This window comes from Bufo gargarizans, chromosome 3, assembly GCF_014858855.1.
Source record: "Bufo gargarizans isolate SCDJY-AF-19 chromosome 3, ASM1485885v1, whole genome shotgun sequence".
Classification (NCBI taxonomy): domain Eukaryota; kingdom Metazoa; phylum Chordata; class Amphibia; order Anura; family Bufonidae; genus Bufo; species Bufo gargarizans.
The window spans coordinates 113,402,689-113,419,239 of record NC_058082.1 but is presented as its reverse complement, the minus strand read 5'-3'; the positions used below and the strand labels follow the sequence as shown (position 1 = coordinate 113,419,239).

Sequence of the window (16,551 nt, the reverse complement as noted above, 5' to 3'; positions counted from 1 at the left end):
ATTGGGGATGAAAACCGTATGCACCAAGAAATGGTGACTTGCCAGTGGATTCCTGACAGCGATTATTTATGGCAAACTCGGCTAACGGTAAATATGATGACCACACCTCTTGGTTTTCAGACACAAAACACCTTAAATATGTTTCTAGGTTTTGGTTGGTACGCTCAGTCTGTCCATTCGACTGAGGATGGAAAGCTGAGGAAAAGGACAAGTGTACCCCCAGACGGGAACAAAAAGCTTTCCAAAACTTATAAATAAACTGGGTTCCCCGATCTGAAACCACATCGGAAGGGACCCCGTGAAGCTTCACGATTTCACTGATAAACACCTGAGCAAGAGTCTTAGCATTAGGAAGTGCGGGTAGCGCAATAAAGTGTACCATTTTGCTAAACCTGTCTACTACTACCAAGATAACTGTTTTACCCACAGACAACGGTAAGTCAGTGATGAAATCCATTGACAGATGTGTCCATGGCCTATTGGGGATGAAAAGTGGCAATAAAGACCCTGCTGGACGTGTATGAGAGACTTTCGCGCGTGCACAAGTAGAACAAGTAGACACGAAATCCATTACATCCTGACGCAACCTTGGCCACCAAAAACTACGAGACAATAGCTCCAAGGTTGCTTTACTACTCGGGTGCCCAGCAAGTGCTGAATTATGATGTTCCTTTAATAATTCAAGACGCAGGTTTAACGGTACAAACAATTTCTCTGAGGGGCAAGAGGCCGGGGCGTCCCCCTGGGCCTCTAACACCTTTCCCTCTAGAACAGAGTGTACAGCAGAGACAACCACTCCTCTGTAAAATAGGTACCGGATCACTAACATTACCCCCTCCAGGGAAACTACGAGATAATGCGTCTGCCTTGGTATTTTTTGCCCCAGGACGATAGGTGATTACAAAGTTAAATCTGGTAAAGAATAGCGACCACCTAGCTTGTCTAGGGGTGAGACACTTAGCCAATTCTAGGTACAGAAGGTTTTTGTGATCCGTAATCACCGTGACGTGGTGGATTGCTCCCTCTAAGAAGTGACGCCACTGTTCAAACGCCAGTTTAATCGCCAACAGTTCCCTATTTCCAATATCATAGTTCTTTTCTGCAGTAGATAACTTTTTGGAAAAGAAAGCGCAAGGACGCCATTTGCCAGGAGACGGACCCTGAGACAATACAGCCCCCACTCCCACCTCTGACGCATCTACTTCAACAATAAAAGGCTGGGAGACATCAGGTGGAATTAGAACAGGTGCCGAGGTAAATCTCTCTTTTAGAGAGGAAAATGCAATTTTAGCGGCGTCAGACCATTTAGAAAAATCAGTCCCCTTCCTAGTCATGTCAGTAAGGGGTTTAACGATCACTGAATAATTTTTAATGAACTTTCTATAGAAATTTGCAAAACCCAAAAACCGTTGTAGAGCTTTAAGGTTCTCAGGAAGATCCCAATCTAAAATTGCCTGGACCTTCCTAGGATCCATACGGAAACCTGAAGCAGATAATAGATATCCCAGGAACTGTATTTCCTGAACGGCGAAGACACATTTTTCAATTTTCGCATATAATTTATTCGTCCGTAGGACCTGCAGTACTTGCCTGACATGTACTTCATGTGTTTTCAGATCCGCCGAATAAATTAAGATATCATCTAGGTATATGACTACAAACCTGCCGATGAGATGACTAAAAATATCATTAACGAAATGTTGGAAGACAGCAGGGGCATTGGTCAGACCGAAAGGCATGACTAAATTTTCATAATGCCCCTCAGGGGTGTTAAAAGCTGTCTTCCACTCATCCCCTTCCTTGATACGAATCAGATTGTAGGCCCCCCTAAGATCAAGTTTGGAGAACCACCTAGCACCCGCAATCTGATTAAAAAGGTCAGGAATGAGAGGAAGAGGGTATGGGTCTCGGATGGTTATCCGGTTTAGCTCACGGAAATCTAGGCAAGGACGCAGGCCCCCATCTTTCTTTTTAACAAAGAAAAACCCTGCAGCCACGGGTGAAGAAGAGGGTCTGATGTGTCCCTTAGCCAGACTCTCGGAGACATAATCTTTCATGGCTTGTCTCTCGGGACCCGAAAGATTATACAACCTGGACTTGGGTAATTTTGCACCGGGAATCAGGTTAACCGGGCAATCATAAGGACGATGAGGTGGTAGCTTCTGACAACCCTTTTCAGAAAAAACGTCCTCAAAGTCCGAAATAAATGTAGGTAGGGAAGCTATGGAGGCGATTAAGCAATTGTTATTTAAGCAATTCTCTCTGCAATGCTCACTCCACTCCAATATCTCCCTGGCCTGCCAATCCACCACTGGATTGTGCGCTACCAACCAGGGAAGACCCAATACCACAGGAGAGGGAAGGCCCTCCAGAACGTAACATGAAAGACACTCATTATGGTGGTCCCCTACCCGAAGGTGTAAGTAATGGACAATGTGAGTGAGGTTTCTCTGAGACAGAGGAGCAGAATCAATAGCGAATATGGGAATAGGTCTCTGCAGCGTACAGAGAGACAAACCCATAGTGCGGGCAAAATGGGCATCTATCAAATTTACCCCTGCTCCACTGTCTAGAAAAAAAGAAATAGACTCCGTCTTAACACCAAAAACAATAACCGCTGGCAACACAAATTGAGATGTTCGTATGGAGGAAACGTATACCCCCCGGCTGACATCCTCCGCACAGCCTGGGGTTAGTAGTTTTCCGACGGTCTTTTGTTTTTGAGAAAGGAGGGACAGACATTAATGAAATGACCCCTCCCCCCACAGAAAAAACAAGCCCCCCACCTACGGCGAACCTCAGGAGGACGGACCTGACGAGAAGTTCCTCCTAGCTGCATAGGCTCATCTAAGTCAGTACAGACTAACTGTTGCTTGGGAGAGGTTACCAATTGCTCAGGAATTTTCGATCTCTCCCTAAGACGTCTATCTATTCTGATAGAGAGGGACATAACAGCATCAAAGGAAAGGGGGGTCTCATACAGCGCCAGCGCATCCTTAACCCTTTCAGATAACCCAGAGCAGAACTGACTCCTGAGAGCCGGGTCGTTCCACTGAGTATCCGTAGCCCACCTACGGAACTCTGAGCAATATTCCTCTGCTGGCCGATCTCCCTGTAGGAGTCTCCGTAACTTCGACTCAGCCAGGGCGACTCGGTCAGGGTCATCATATATGAGACCCAAAGCCCCAAAAAATCCCTCCACTGACCGGAGCGCCTGGGAACCAGGGGGTAACGAGAACGCCCAGGATTGCGGGTCCCCCTGAAGCAGGGAAATAACAATCCCCACCCGCTGTTCTTCATTACCTGAGGAGTAAGGGCGCAGCTTAAAATATAATTTGCAGGCCTCACGGAATGTCACAAATTTGTCCCTTCCCCCAGAAAATCTGTCAGGAAGAACAACCTTGGGTTCTGTAACAACCTGGTTACCCATAGCAACCGCTGGGCTTGCGGTCTGCTGCATTTGCTGCTGTTGTTGGAGGACAGACGCCTTCAATCCTGCCACCTCCAAAGACAGGCCTTGAAGCTGTTTTGCCAAAGCAGCAATAGGATCCATATTGGATTCTAAGTAGAGAGAAAAAAAAATATTTTTTTTTAATTTTTTTTCTTTCTCCCAAAAAATAAGGGCCAGTTATAATATCACGATCGGCGTGACTATCACATATGTGACACAGAGGGAGGGAAAGAGGAAGGCCCTGCCCAAGTGAGAGGGAAGGTGGTGACCCCTGACTCACCTTGCGGCTGGCACCTGGCTGCCCTGACGTCCCTAGACGGGTTCCTCACCCGTACGCCGATCACGTGCCTAAAACCCTGGCTTTCCCTAAGATGAGCCCTAGATAGTGAACAGGGCGGTGGGAACACTAGTCCGCACCACTAGCTCTAAAGGAAAACACCAAGGGGAGGACAGACAATACAGACTCAACATATAATCCCAGGTGGGCGACAACAGGAGACAACAAAAAGCCCAACAGGGATCCGGAGGGTAGCACTCTGGAACAACAACCAGGATTCACAGCTCCAGTGGGTCAGTATAGAAGTCCAGGCAGGAAGCTCTATAACTGGCAACTAGAGAAGTGTGAGAGGAGAATATAAGGAGGTTGGGAGTGGCAGACAAGAAACAACTGAGGAGGAGAAGCTATGGATCCCTGAGTGAGACAAAAAGGATTGCAAGGCAAACACAGAAAACAATCACTAAGAAACAACGTGATCTTTAGACATAGAGCGCGCAGCCACCCGCTGCGACTTCCTGACCCCGGGTATAACGGAGTCAGACATGGCTCTTGACACCCTCGTGACAGTATGATTATAATGTACAGTGTATCTAACTGGCTATAATCATTAATTTCTAACGATAATTTGTTTTCCCTTAGTCCTAACAGCAGCACAGATGGGGTTAACTGCCCCCCGTGGACTGGTAGGACCGGCGGAATTTTAATGAGCCCAAAGATTTAAACCAATAAAAAGAACTCCAGCTCCCTTAAAGGGAGGGGTTCATCCCCCAGCCCACCGTGTATGTTACAAGAAAAAAAGTACTTTAGGGCGGGAAATTTGTGTGCTGCTGTTAGGACTAAGGGAAAACAAATTATCGTTAGAAATTAACGATTCCCTTACGTCCTACCAGCAGCACAGATGGGGAGATAGCAAGAAGAATCCCCTAGGGAGGGTCCTCATGCTCGGCAGAAGTAAGGACTGTCTGCCCAAAGGCCGAGAACTCCGATATCCTAGCATCGATCCTATAATGGGAGATGAAGGTAGACTCAGAGCTCCAGGAGGCTGCCTTACAGATCAACTCTAGGGGGAGAAGATTTCTTTCTGCAACAGAGGTAGCTACGGCCCTTGTAGAATGGGCCCTCACAAACTCCGGTGGATCTAAGGCTTGGGAAATAAAGGCTTCCCTAATGGCCTCCTTAACCCAGCGACTAATAGTCGTTTTAGACGCTTTACGGCCTTTTGACTTACCGGCAAACAGGATAAAGAGATTTTCATCCATCCTGATTTCTTTAGATCTATCCACATAGATCTGAAGGCATCTAGCTATGTCCAGTGGATGTCGAACTGGAGCATCAGAGGAGGAGGCAGAGAGCAATACAGGTAGAGAGACTACCTGATTAATATTTTGAAAGGTAGAAACCTTAGGTCTAAAGTAAGGTAGAAATTTCAGAAGGACCCTGTCTTGTAGAAACATGGTATAAGGGTAAGATACGGAGAAAGCTTGAAGCTCCGAAACTCTTTTGGCCGAAGTTATGGCCAGAAGAAAAACCATCTTAAGAGTTAAAAGTTTAAAACTTGCCTCCTCCAAGGGTTCAAAGGGGGGAGATGCTAGCCCCTTAAGAACAACTGACAAATCCCATTGAGGAACGGGTCTCAGTATTGTAGGCTTCAATCTTTCCGCTCCTTTAAGGAAGTGCTTGATGAGCGGGTCCCGAGAATATGGTCTGTTAAGACAGGCCGAGATGGCAAAAACTTGGACCTTCAGGGTAGAAGGGGAGAGACCTCTGTCTATCCCATCCTGAAGGAACTGTAAGATGGCTGCGAGGGGCGGATCTGCCGACGCCACCTGGTTGGAGCTACACCAAGAGGTGAAGATCCTCATAATCCGAGAGTAGGCCTTTCTGGTAGACTCTGCTCTGGAATGCGATAAAGTTCTCAGGACCGACTCAGAGAGCCCTTCCACTCTGGGAAGGGACTGGTCAACCTCCAGGCTGTCAGGTTGAATCTGTGCAGATCTGGGCAGAGATGCGTGTCCCACGACACCAGGGTCTGCTCCGGGGGGAGTCTCCAATATTGTCCCCGACTCATCTGAATGAGCTGGGTAAACCAGGATCTCCTGGGCCAGAACGGTATGATGGCTATTACCGAGGCCTGATCCTGACGGATTTTCATCAATACCCTCGGGATCATGGAAAAAGGAGGGAAGATGTACGCCAGCCTGAACCTCCACGGTATTGTCAGAGCATCTATCGCCAGGGGGTTGTCCTCCCTGTAAAGGGAACAGAACCTCTGTACCTTGGCGTTGAACTTGGTTGCCATGAGATCCACCTCTGGCATCCCCCACCTGAGGACTAATTGTTTGAAGATCTCCGGATGTAATGACCATTCCATGGTCGGTAGGCCGCGACTTAGGCGGTCCGCGATGACATTGAGGGAGCCTTTGATGTGAGTGGCGGATAGATGGGATAGGTTCAGCTCTGCCCACCGAAGAATTACCCCAATCTCTAAAAGAAGGGGTACGGATCTTGTGCCCCCCTGCTTGTTTATATAAAGCACGGCAGTCATGTTGTCTGACTGGACTTTCACTGCTTTGCCCCGAATCTGAGGGGCGAAGTGAAGGAGGGCTAGCCGGATAGCACGCATCTCGCGGAGGTTTGAGGAAAGATGCCGCTCCTGAGGAGACCAGGACCCCCGAACTGGGGACCCGTCTAGATGAGCGCCCCAGCCTACAAGGGACGTGTCCGTGGTCAATATGAGCCAAGCTGGTTGGGTCATAGACCTCCCTTCTGGTAGATGAAACCACCATCTGAGGGAATTCCGGGATTGATTGGATAGGGAGCACAGGGAATCTAGCCCCCTGGGGCTGCCATTCCACTTGCTTAAGACCTCCGATTGAAGAGGTCGGAGGTGCCATAAAGCCCAAGGGACTGCATCCGCAGCCGCTGACATGAGCCCCACCATCTTCATGAGGGTCCGTATGGAGACTCGTCGTGGTACATAAAGGAACCTTGCTAGGTCCTGAATCCGCATTCTTCTTTCTGGTGTCAACTGGAGGGACATCTGTAAAGAGTCGACTATGAATCCCAGATAGTGGATAGAAGTCGAAGGGCTCACGTTCGACTTCGACCAGTTGACCATCCAGCCTAGGCGGAGCAGAAAGGATATTGCGACATGAAGTTGGTGGGAAAGTAGAGGGACTGAAGAGGCTAGAAGAAGCCAGTCGTCCAGGTAAGGGACAATGGTCAGACCTTGGAGTCTCAATGCTGCCACTACCGATACTACCACCTTGGTGAAGATCAGGGGGGCAGACGAGATTCCGAAGGGAAGGGCGGCAAACTGGAAATGTTTGCACACTCCTGATATCTGGACCGCGATCCTGAGAAACTTCCGGGAGGAAGGATGGATCGGGATGTGGAGGTAAGCGTCTTTGAGGTCCAGAGTAGCCATCACATCCCCAGGGTTGAGGAGGTGGCTGACTGACCTTATGGTTTCCATGCGGAACCTGGTCCTCTTTATGAAACGATTGAGAAATCTCAAATCTATAATCATCCGAAGATCTCCCGTTTTCTTGGGTACCAGAAATACCGGGGAATAAATCCCTAAACCCCTCTCCCCTGCTGGTACCTCCTCCAGGGCTCCCTTGGAAAGGTAGTCTTGGATATAGGCCTCCAAGACCCTCTGCCTGGTTGGCAAAAAACTGCGTGTAGCAATGAATCTTCCTGGGGGGGGAGAAATAAGGTCTATTAGATAGCCGGCGGTTACTATATTTTGGACCCAGGGGTCTCGAATTTCCTGGGCCCACACGTGACTGAAAAAGAAAAGACGCCCCCCCACAGGGAGGTGGGGGAGGGGTACGGGATAATCGAGAGGCGTAACGGTAGGGACAGCAGGGTTTATCCAAGAGCCTCTGAGAGGCCCATAGTCAGGAGGGCTTTGCCTCCCTGGGTTTGCGGGAACGCCTAGAAAATTTTCTAGGCAGTCCCCCCCAATCCTTACGTCCCTGCTGTCCTGGTCGACCTCCGCGGGCTTGTCTTCCCCTGCCTCGAAAGGACTGCTGGGGAAGGCTCTTCCCCTTTTTGTCTGATAGACCCTCCATAATGGTGTCTAGCTCAGAACCGAAAAGACGGCTTGGTTCAAAGGGGAGCCCACAGAGGTTATATTTGGACGCGTTATCCGCATTCCAAGGTTTGAGCCACAGAGGTCTCCTGGCGGCAGACACTAAAGCCATAGTCTTGGCCGCCAATTTTAATTGGAGTTGGGCTGTGTCACAGAGGAAATCCACCGCTAAGTTGACGGACTTGAAGGCAGCAAGAATATCGTCCCGAGAGACACTCTGGTCAACATCAGTCTGAATCTGGTTTAGCTTGCTTCTGAGGAAGGAGGAGACCTCTGTGGCAGCAATAGAAGTCGAGGCCGAGGCTGCGGCCGCTGAGTAACCTCTCCTGAGGGTGCACTCTGCCCTCCTATCTAGAGGGTCCTGCAGGCTAGACCCATCGTCTGCAGGGACCAGAGTGCGCCTGGACAACTTGGCAATCGCCATGTCCACCTTAGGAATGGAACCCCATGATTCCACTAAGGGTATAGCCATAGGAAACATAAGCTTAAACTTCCTGGTAAGGACTGGAAAGAAACCAGAAGACGTCTCTTCCTCATCCGAGGAAGATGACCCCACAGAAAGGGGCATAGGCCTATCGGTGGGGGCGGGCACCTCCATTGGTGTTTGGGAGGGAACAGGTAGTCTCTCGTTAAGGAGACTTACGACCCCTTTAATGGAGTCGTCGACATAAGTCTTAGCCCACTGGTACATATCCTGCATTGAAGGCTCGGTAGCAGTGGCGGAACGACAGCTGTTGCATCTAGAAAATGGGCAGCTGTCCTCAAGAGGCGTGTTGCAGTCATAGCAAGCCAAGTGTCTCCTCTTGGTGGCTGATTTCCGAAGCTGATCGGGCTCTCTGGGAGAGGCCATAGCTAAAAAAGGGAACAAAAAGGAGAGGAATTTAAAGCATCATTAAATGGAAATAAGAAAAAAAACCTCCAGTATTTTAAGCACGAACCAGAGGAGAGAACAAGATAGCTGAGCAAAAAGAGAAAGAGCGGTCTGAAGGCAATGTCTCACAAATCAGGAGACTCTGGAGCTAGCTTGTTAAAGCAGCGCAACCAGAGACCGACTGAGGGAATCAGGGAGCTTAAATAGGATAGCTCCGCCCAGGGGAGTGGCAAAGTCCAGCTAAAAACCTCCCCCTAAGCACAGCCACAAAACAAACTCCCCTTGGAAAAAAGGGAAAAGAAAGGCCTAAGCCTATAAGGAAATGTCCCCACATATCACTCATCCCTGCTGCGCAAGAAAAGGAAAAGAACGGCCGGAAAAAATCCGGCCGGCCGACGCCGAGGAAACCGGAAGTGACGCCGAGGCAAGGGCCGCGTCACTTCCGGTCATGGCGGCGCCCAGCAACAGGAGCGCTGCCGGCTAACGCAGGGGAGATGGGAGGACCCTGCGAGCATGGAAAAACCATGCTACAAGAGCGCAATAAAGGCGCACGCAGATAAGTAAAAGAGGGACTAAGAAGACTAAGTCAGCATGATAGCGTCCCAAAAACCCCTGTCTAAAAAAATAAACCAGGGGAAAAACTCGCCAGTCCATCTGTCCGAAGGACAGAAAAAAACACGGTGGGCTGGGGGATGAACCCCTCCCTTTAAGGGAGCTGGAGTTCTTTTTATTGGTTTAAATATTTGGGCTCATTAAAATTCCGCCGGTCCTACCAGTCCACGGGGGGCAGTTAACCCCATCTGTGCTGCTGGTAGGACGTAAGGGAATTAGCAGTTTAAGGGTTGCATACACAGTCCATTAGTAGACACTTTCATCAGTAGTGTCATTGTATGTGTTTTTTGTCATTGATGTTCTATGTCCTTTCTGTTCAACTGTCCACCTCATAGCACCTATACCGAATATTATTAACCCTCCATCTCCCTAGTATCAGTATATCAGGGTCAAGTTAGGGATAGATCAGCTTAGGTTCGAAGACAGGGAGCCCCCACCATCAGGGGTTATCCCTGGGCTGAGCAAGACTAGGGTGAGAAATTAGGAAATTTTTTCCCTAATCCCCTATATATTTTTACTGGTGCTCTAGGTAGCAGATTAGCTGAGTTTACTCTCAGTAAGTTTTGTCCGAAATCAACCTGAAGTTTTGTACCACAGGGAAGTATAATTAAAATGTATGAATGTTAATGGGTTAAATATTTGCTGGAAGCCATTACAATTAATATACTTTAATAATATTCCTTAACAATTATCAAATCTACACCGGACGTGCATATTGCCGCACAAAGCACCTGCAAGGTATATAGTCTTGCTCAGCCCAGGGACAACCCCTGATGGTGGGGACTTCCTGTCCTCGAACCTAGGCTGATCTAAACCTCACGTAGCCCTGATACAGTGATCCTGAGAGGGTAGAGAGGTAGGAAATGGTGCTGAAGTGTGGGCAGATACAAAAAGAAAGGACATACAAAAATGACAATACCACATACAGCTACCCTAATAATATATAGGGCCTAATAATGAACTGTGCATACAGCCCTTGTGCTGCTGGTTAATACAGCCAGATAGGTACACAGTGCATTATAGTTGTACATAAAAACGTCAATCATACCCGACGCGTTTCCCCCTCTCTGTGGGATCATCAGGGGGTCAGTACATCAAAGATGCCTAATATCCATCTAGTATTATGATGTCATATATGGTACAATTATTGTGGATGTGAGATATCCTTCGACTATTACGGTATCCTAGGTTTTGGATATCCATCCACCATTACAGTATCCTATATTCAGATATAGATAAGATGTTAAGAGGACTGTTTATTGATAGCAGGGGGAGAGAAGCTATAAGATATAAACAGACGGACCAGGTAAGGCATACATTAAGACCATAAGTCAGTTTCGCTGGAGTCCCGTGTAGACACCTGTGGATGAAAACTATGTATGATGTAGAACAGGGTATATCAAAGCCACAACCTCCACCAAAATCCGCGATAAAGAGATGAAACTCAGTCTCAGGACCAGCTTTAAGTATCCAATAATCTCTTGAATGGCCCCATAGAAAAACAGTTGCCTAGCCTGTAAAGGGTAAGGATTCCAGGTGACCAAACACAAATTGGATGCTAAAAGCTAGACAGGGAAAACATATCCTTACTTACAGTTAGTTGTCCGCCTCCTGGTACGGTTGCCCCCTCTCCTCCAAAGGCGCATGCATATCTGTGCCTGGTGCCCCCTTATAAATACCCACGCTCATCAATATCAAATTTCCCACCTGAATTATCCAGGTACGGTCCCGTCCGCTACCTGGTTTCGTCACTTCCGGTCTGTGGATATGTCCACTTCTGTCCGGTGGAACGCAAGGCGGCGCTCCACCCTGGACGTGCTGTTCTACTCACGTCCGCTCCAGTCCATGAAGCGCAGTGGAACGCAATAAGCAAGGAGCATAGGATAGAGCCATATTGAGTCAATAAGCTCAAATCAGTCCCCCAAAACATGGAAATCATCCAAGGCAGTCCCAGAGGCAAGCGTATGTTAATGAAGATACCTCAACTAAATAATGGAGCACAGTGGGAAAGAATAATATATATTTATAAAATGAGCTGTTTTTAGTTCATGAAACCCAGATACCATATCTCCCGTCACATCCTGTAAATTATGTAAAGGGTGTGTTAAGTAATCAAATGAGAAGATAATGCTCATTGACTTTGATAGTATTAACTTTGGATGCTTCCCGCACCCTGGCCAGTTAAAGGACCTAAAATTATTATTCCCGACCCGGCAATTCCAGACAAGGGAAAAAGACAGGCAGAACAGCGACAAAGAGGAAATAGGAAGAAAAAGGGGAAGGGGCATACAATATATTATATTCCCCATAGCAGCTAGAGAAAGCAGGAGAATGTCAGTCTCTCGTTTATCCCGAGGATAGACTGGGACCGGACCCGGTGGATTCCTTCACATTCCTTCTGAAGGATCTTCCTGTCCCAGTCACCCCCCCCCCCCCGGGGGATGGTGGTACCAATTCGAGAACTGAGAATCTCAGGCACTTAGGGTCCCCCCCATGACATTCATTACTATGTGATGCCACAGGTGTGACATTTTTCTTGACAATGTCATTCACGTGTTAGCAGATCCTTCTCCTGAGTTCTCTAACCGTTTTGCCTATATAGTCCATAGGGCAGGGACAGTGGCAAACGTATATTGCCCCTTTGCTTCTACAATTGACAAAGTCCCTGACCCTAAAGATCTGCTTGGTTACGGAACATGTAATGGTCTTGGCGGTCGAGGGATATTCACATGCTTTACAGGAGCCACATCGGAAGATGCCTCTCGGTTTACGATCTAACCATGTCCCTTTCTTAGTCGGAGGTGCAAAGTGACTGTGGACAAGACGGTCTTTAATACTCCTCCCTCTACGGTATGTAACTGAGGGGTGTTCCGTAAGGATGTCAGATAGGTCGGAATCCATCTGTAAAATGGGCCAGTATCTCTTCAGGATACTGTAATGGTAGATGGATATCCAAAACCTAGGATACCGTAATAGTCGAAGGATATCTCACATCCACAATAATTGTACCATATATGACATCATAATACTAGATTGCTATAAGGCATCTTTGATGTACTGACCCCCTGATGATCCCACAGAGTGGGGGAAACGCGTTGGGGTATGATTGACGTTTTTGTGTACAACTATAATGCACTGTGTACCTAGCTGGCTGTATTAACCAGCAGCACAAGAACTGTATACATGGTCCATTATTAGGCCCTATCTATTATTAGGGTAGCTGTATGTGGTATTGTCGTTTTTGTATGTCCTTTCTTTTTGTATCTGCCCACACTTCAGTACCATTTCCTACCTCTCTACCCTCTCAGGATCACTGTAATCAGGGCTACGTGAGGTTTTGATCAGCCTAGGTTCGAGGACAGGGAGTCCCCACCATCAGAGGTTGTCCCTGGGCTGAGCAAGACTAGGGTGAGACGATAGGGACAGCTTACCCTTATCCCCTATATACCTTGCAGGTGCTTTGTGCGGCAATATATCTGAGTGTACCTTAAGTGATTATCGTCTGGTGTAGATTTGATAATTTTTAAGGAATATTATTAAAGTATATTCATTTTAATGGGTTAAATAAATTGCTGTAAGTCGTCTTGTTTTTTTTGGCTTTATCAATTCTGGTGGATTACTGACTAAATTCTGACCGAGTGAAAGCAGATGCTCAACAGACAGGATCAGTTTTTTTGGGGTTATTGTTCTGACAGAGCAATGGCAAAATAATCAGTGACGTCAACACAAACTTACTGCTGACACATGCTCCACTCTTTCAAGGGGGCTCTACTTGTATAAGCATTTAATAGAACAGGTTCTGTAGAAATCTATGTGGAATCAGCTGACAGCAGTGTAAAAGGAGTGTGCTCTTTCACGCTATAGTAGGATCTTGAGTTCACACTTGACTTATTTGGTCAGTTTTGGCCCCGTTAATTGACCAAATGAGTGAAGTGTGAAGTGATTCTAAGAGCGATGCCTGTCATCTGCGTGTCATACTGACTCACAGTATTGTTTCACAGCAGACTCGCTATGCATGTTACTAAGGGCTCTTTCACACTTGCGTTGTCCGAATCCGTTGTGTACTCCATTTGCCGGAAGTGCCCGCCGGATCCGTAGCCCCGCAAGTGAACTGAAAGCATTTGAAGACTGATCCGTCTTCAAAATGAGTTCAGTGTTACTATGGCAGCCAGGACGCTATTAAAGTCCTGGTTGCCATAGTAGTAGTGGGGAGCAGGGGAGCAGTATACTTACCGCCCGTGCGGCTCCGGGAGCTCTCCAGAATGACGTCAGAGCGCCCCATGTGCATGGATGGCGCCCTGACGTCACTCTGAAGCGCCCCGGGAGCCGCACAGACAGTAAGTATACTGCTCCCCCGCTCCCGACTACACTTTACCATGGCAAACAGGATTTTAGCGTCCTGGCAGCCATGGTAACCATTCAGAAAAAGCTAAACGTCAGATCCGGTAATGCGCCGAAACGACGTTTAGCTTAAGGCCGGATCCGGATTAATGCCTTTCAATGGGCATTAATTCCGGATCCGGCCTTGCGGCAAGTGTTCTGGATTTTGGCTGGAGCAAAAAGCGCAGCATGCTGCGGTATTTTCTCTGGCCAAAAAACTTTCCGGTCCTGAACTGAAGACATCCTGATGCATCCTGAACGGATTTCTCTCCATTCAGAATGCATGGGGATAATCCTGATTAGGATTCTTCCGGCATAGAGCCCCGACGACGGAACTCTATGCCGGAAGACAAGAACGCAGGTGTGAAAGAGCCCTTAGACACAGTATTCTACACCACTTTACAGGCTCTCTGCAGCCTGGAAAAAGCTGTTTTTTCAAAGCGATTCGCCACAAATAAATTGGAATCAAATCTTTTCGGAAAATTCGGCGACCCAACCGAATCAAATTCAACAAAATTTTTTGAAATTTGCTCATCTCTAATTATAATGTGCTATGTTGATCCTAAAATCTCATAGCTTTAGCTACTTAAAAAACTAAAGCTCAACAAGAACATTGTGAATATTATGAGTCTGGTTATTGATAGTCTATTTTTTTTGTTTTGTATTTCTTATAGGATTCTACTATAAAAAATGTTGCCCAAAGAAAAGATAAAAGTTTAGAGAGGGTTAACAGTGCTTTGCTAGCCCTTCCGAGGTCAGCACGTTGTGCTTGTTTGCTGTACTCCTACAGCTATTTTTTTGTTTAAAAAAGCAAAGCTAAAATAATAGAAAACTTTGCACTTTTGGATTTAGTTTCCTCCCAGTTTCAAAGGACACCAGAGTCAGAGCAGAAATCAGAACGAAGCAATCACGAACTCCAGGTCTCCAAGCTAGGAATACTTGTAACCAGATTTTTTTCTTTATAGCATTTACCTTTACCCAATTATGAGCTGCAGAGCAGATGATTACGTTCATTTTACTTTTAAATAGTTTATTTTGTTGTGCTTAGAAAAACAGGGGCTGTGCTTTTAGGTGATCATTATGTTCTGTGTCTTCTCTGCAGATAACATCATGACAGTCCATGCTGGTTTACCCCTGTTGCTGGTTATTATTCTGGTATCACTAGCATCATTTTCCTGCTCATCTTGCAGCGTTTTCAACCAACCTATTCAGGTTGAAGCTGAGAAAGAAATACTTATGGAAGTGGCCAAACAGGACATTCTGAACAAACTTCACTTACGCCAGCGGCCAAACATTTCACAGGCAGTATCCAGAGAGAATCTGGCACAAGCGTTGCTACGATTAAACATTGTGTTGGATGAGGACTATTTAGTAGACTTGCCAATAAAGAATGGTAGAGGGGAAAAGGAACTGCATATTGGTCAAACCCATGAAGTCATCAGTTTTGCTGAAATAGGTATGCATTATATTATGTATATGAAGGAGCGGATTAGCATTTATAGAACATCGTGCTATTTAAATGTTTTAAAATATGTATAGTTCTAAGTGCAACATAAAGTCATAATGGTCATGAATATTGGGATTCACATATTAGTGTTAGGCCTCATGCACACGTTGTTTTGGTCCGCATCCAAACCGCAGTTTTTGCGGCTTGGATGCAGACCCATTCACTTCAATGGGGCAGCAAAAGATGCGGACAGCACTCTGTGTGCTGTCCGCATCCATTGCTCCGTTCTGTGGTCTGCAAAAAATATATAACCTGTCCTATTCTTGTCCGTTTGGCGCCATCTGTATTTTGCGTATCCGCAATTTGCGGACCGCAAAACACACAACGGTCGTGTGCCTTCCTATCCTAATTTATTGGCAGTAAGAAATGTGGAAAATAATATCCAGCACTGAAATGGGAATCTGGAGTAGACTTCTTTATTCAATCAGATAAAACATCCAGCATGCCTTTATTGTATTAATTAATTTTTTTTGGCTGAATTTTATAATGGACAGATTAATTTGTAACAAAAAATGGCAGTGGCTTCTACTTGTTGTATTTCTTTTGCATGTGCTGCAAGCCTCAGAAAAGCAGGGTCAGAGGATGGGAGTGGTGTTGTATAGATCCAAGGCAGGCGATGTAGGTGCTGCAGCCGGTGAATATTGTTGCAGTCAGTCACCTGACCAGTTGTAAAAAATAAACAAGTCTCTCTTTACTGAAGTGCAGAAAGGGAGTTGTAGTACTTCCAACAGTATCAAAATAAAGTTCCAAACGTTTCACAGTGTAAATCTTCCCAGATAGCAATGTATGGATATAGGCCAGAATAGGGATTGTAGTACTCCTCCCCACTGCAGTGAGCCAGACCAACAGGGGAATTATATGTGAGGTGACGGTGTGAGCATTAGGTGGGCCGGGGTAAATACAGTTCTGGTTACTCGAGGTTATGTCGTCCCTGGGAAGGCCTGCGCAAGTGATGAGTAGGGTTGAGCGAACCCAAACTATAAAGTTCGGGTTCGTACCGAACTTTAGGATTTTTGGACCCAGGACCCGAACCCGAACATTTCAGTAAAAGTTTGGGTTTGTGTTCGGTGTTTGGCGATTTATTGGCGCTTTTTGAAAGGCTGCAGAGCAGCCAATCAACTAGCGTTTAACTCTGTGCCTTAGAAGCCATCACAGCCATGCCTACTAATGGCATGGCTGTGATTGGCCAGAGCAGCATGTGACCCAGCCTCTATATAAGCTTAACCCCTTAAGGACCGGGCTCATTTTCACCTTAAGGACCGGGCCATTTTTTGCAAATCTGACCAGTGTCACTTTAAGTGCTCATAACTTTCAAACGCTTTGACTTACCCAGGCCGTTCTGAGATTGTTTTTTCGT

At 46.7% G+C, this 16,551-nt stretch overlaps 1 protein-coding gene across 2 annotated transcripts in view; it reads left to right on the top strand.

Moving 5' to 3' along the window:
• Positions 1–14,544: 14,544 nt before the first annotated feature.
• The window catches only part of LOC122932667 (inhibin beta C chain-like), a 39,242-nt gene continuing 37,235 nt past the window's right edge, over positions 14,545–16,551 (top strand). Inside the window, exons 1-2 of one of the 2 annotated variants that reach the window (XM_044287211.1) lie at positions 14,545–14,607; positions 14,790–15,143. In XM_044287211.1, coding sequence (XP_044143146.1) covers positions 14,798–15,143 — 346 coding nt within the window. In that variant the 5' untranslated portion in view covers positions 14,545–14,607; positions 14,790–14,797. Of the gene's footprint in view, positions 14,629–14,789; positions 15,144–16,551 lie in introns of both variants that reach the window. The other variant, XM_044287212.1, reaches the window with a different exon arrangement.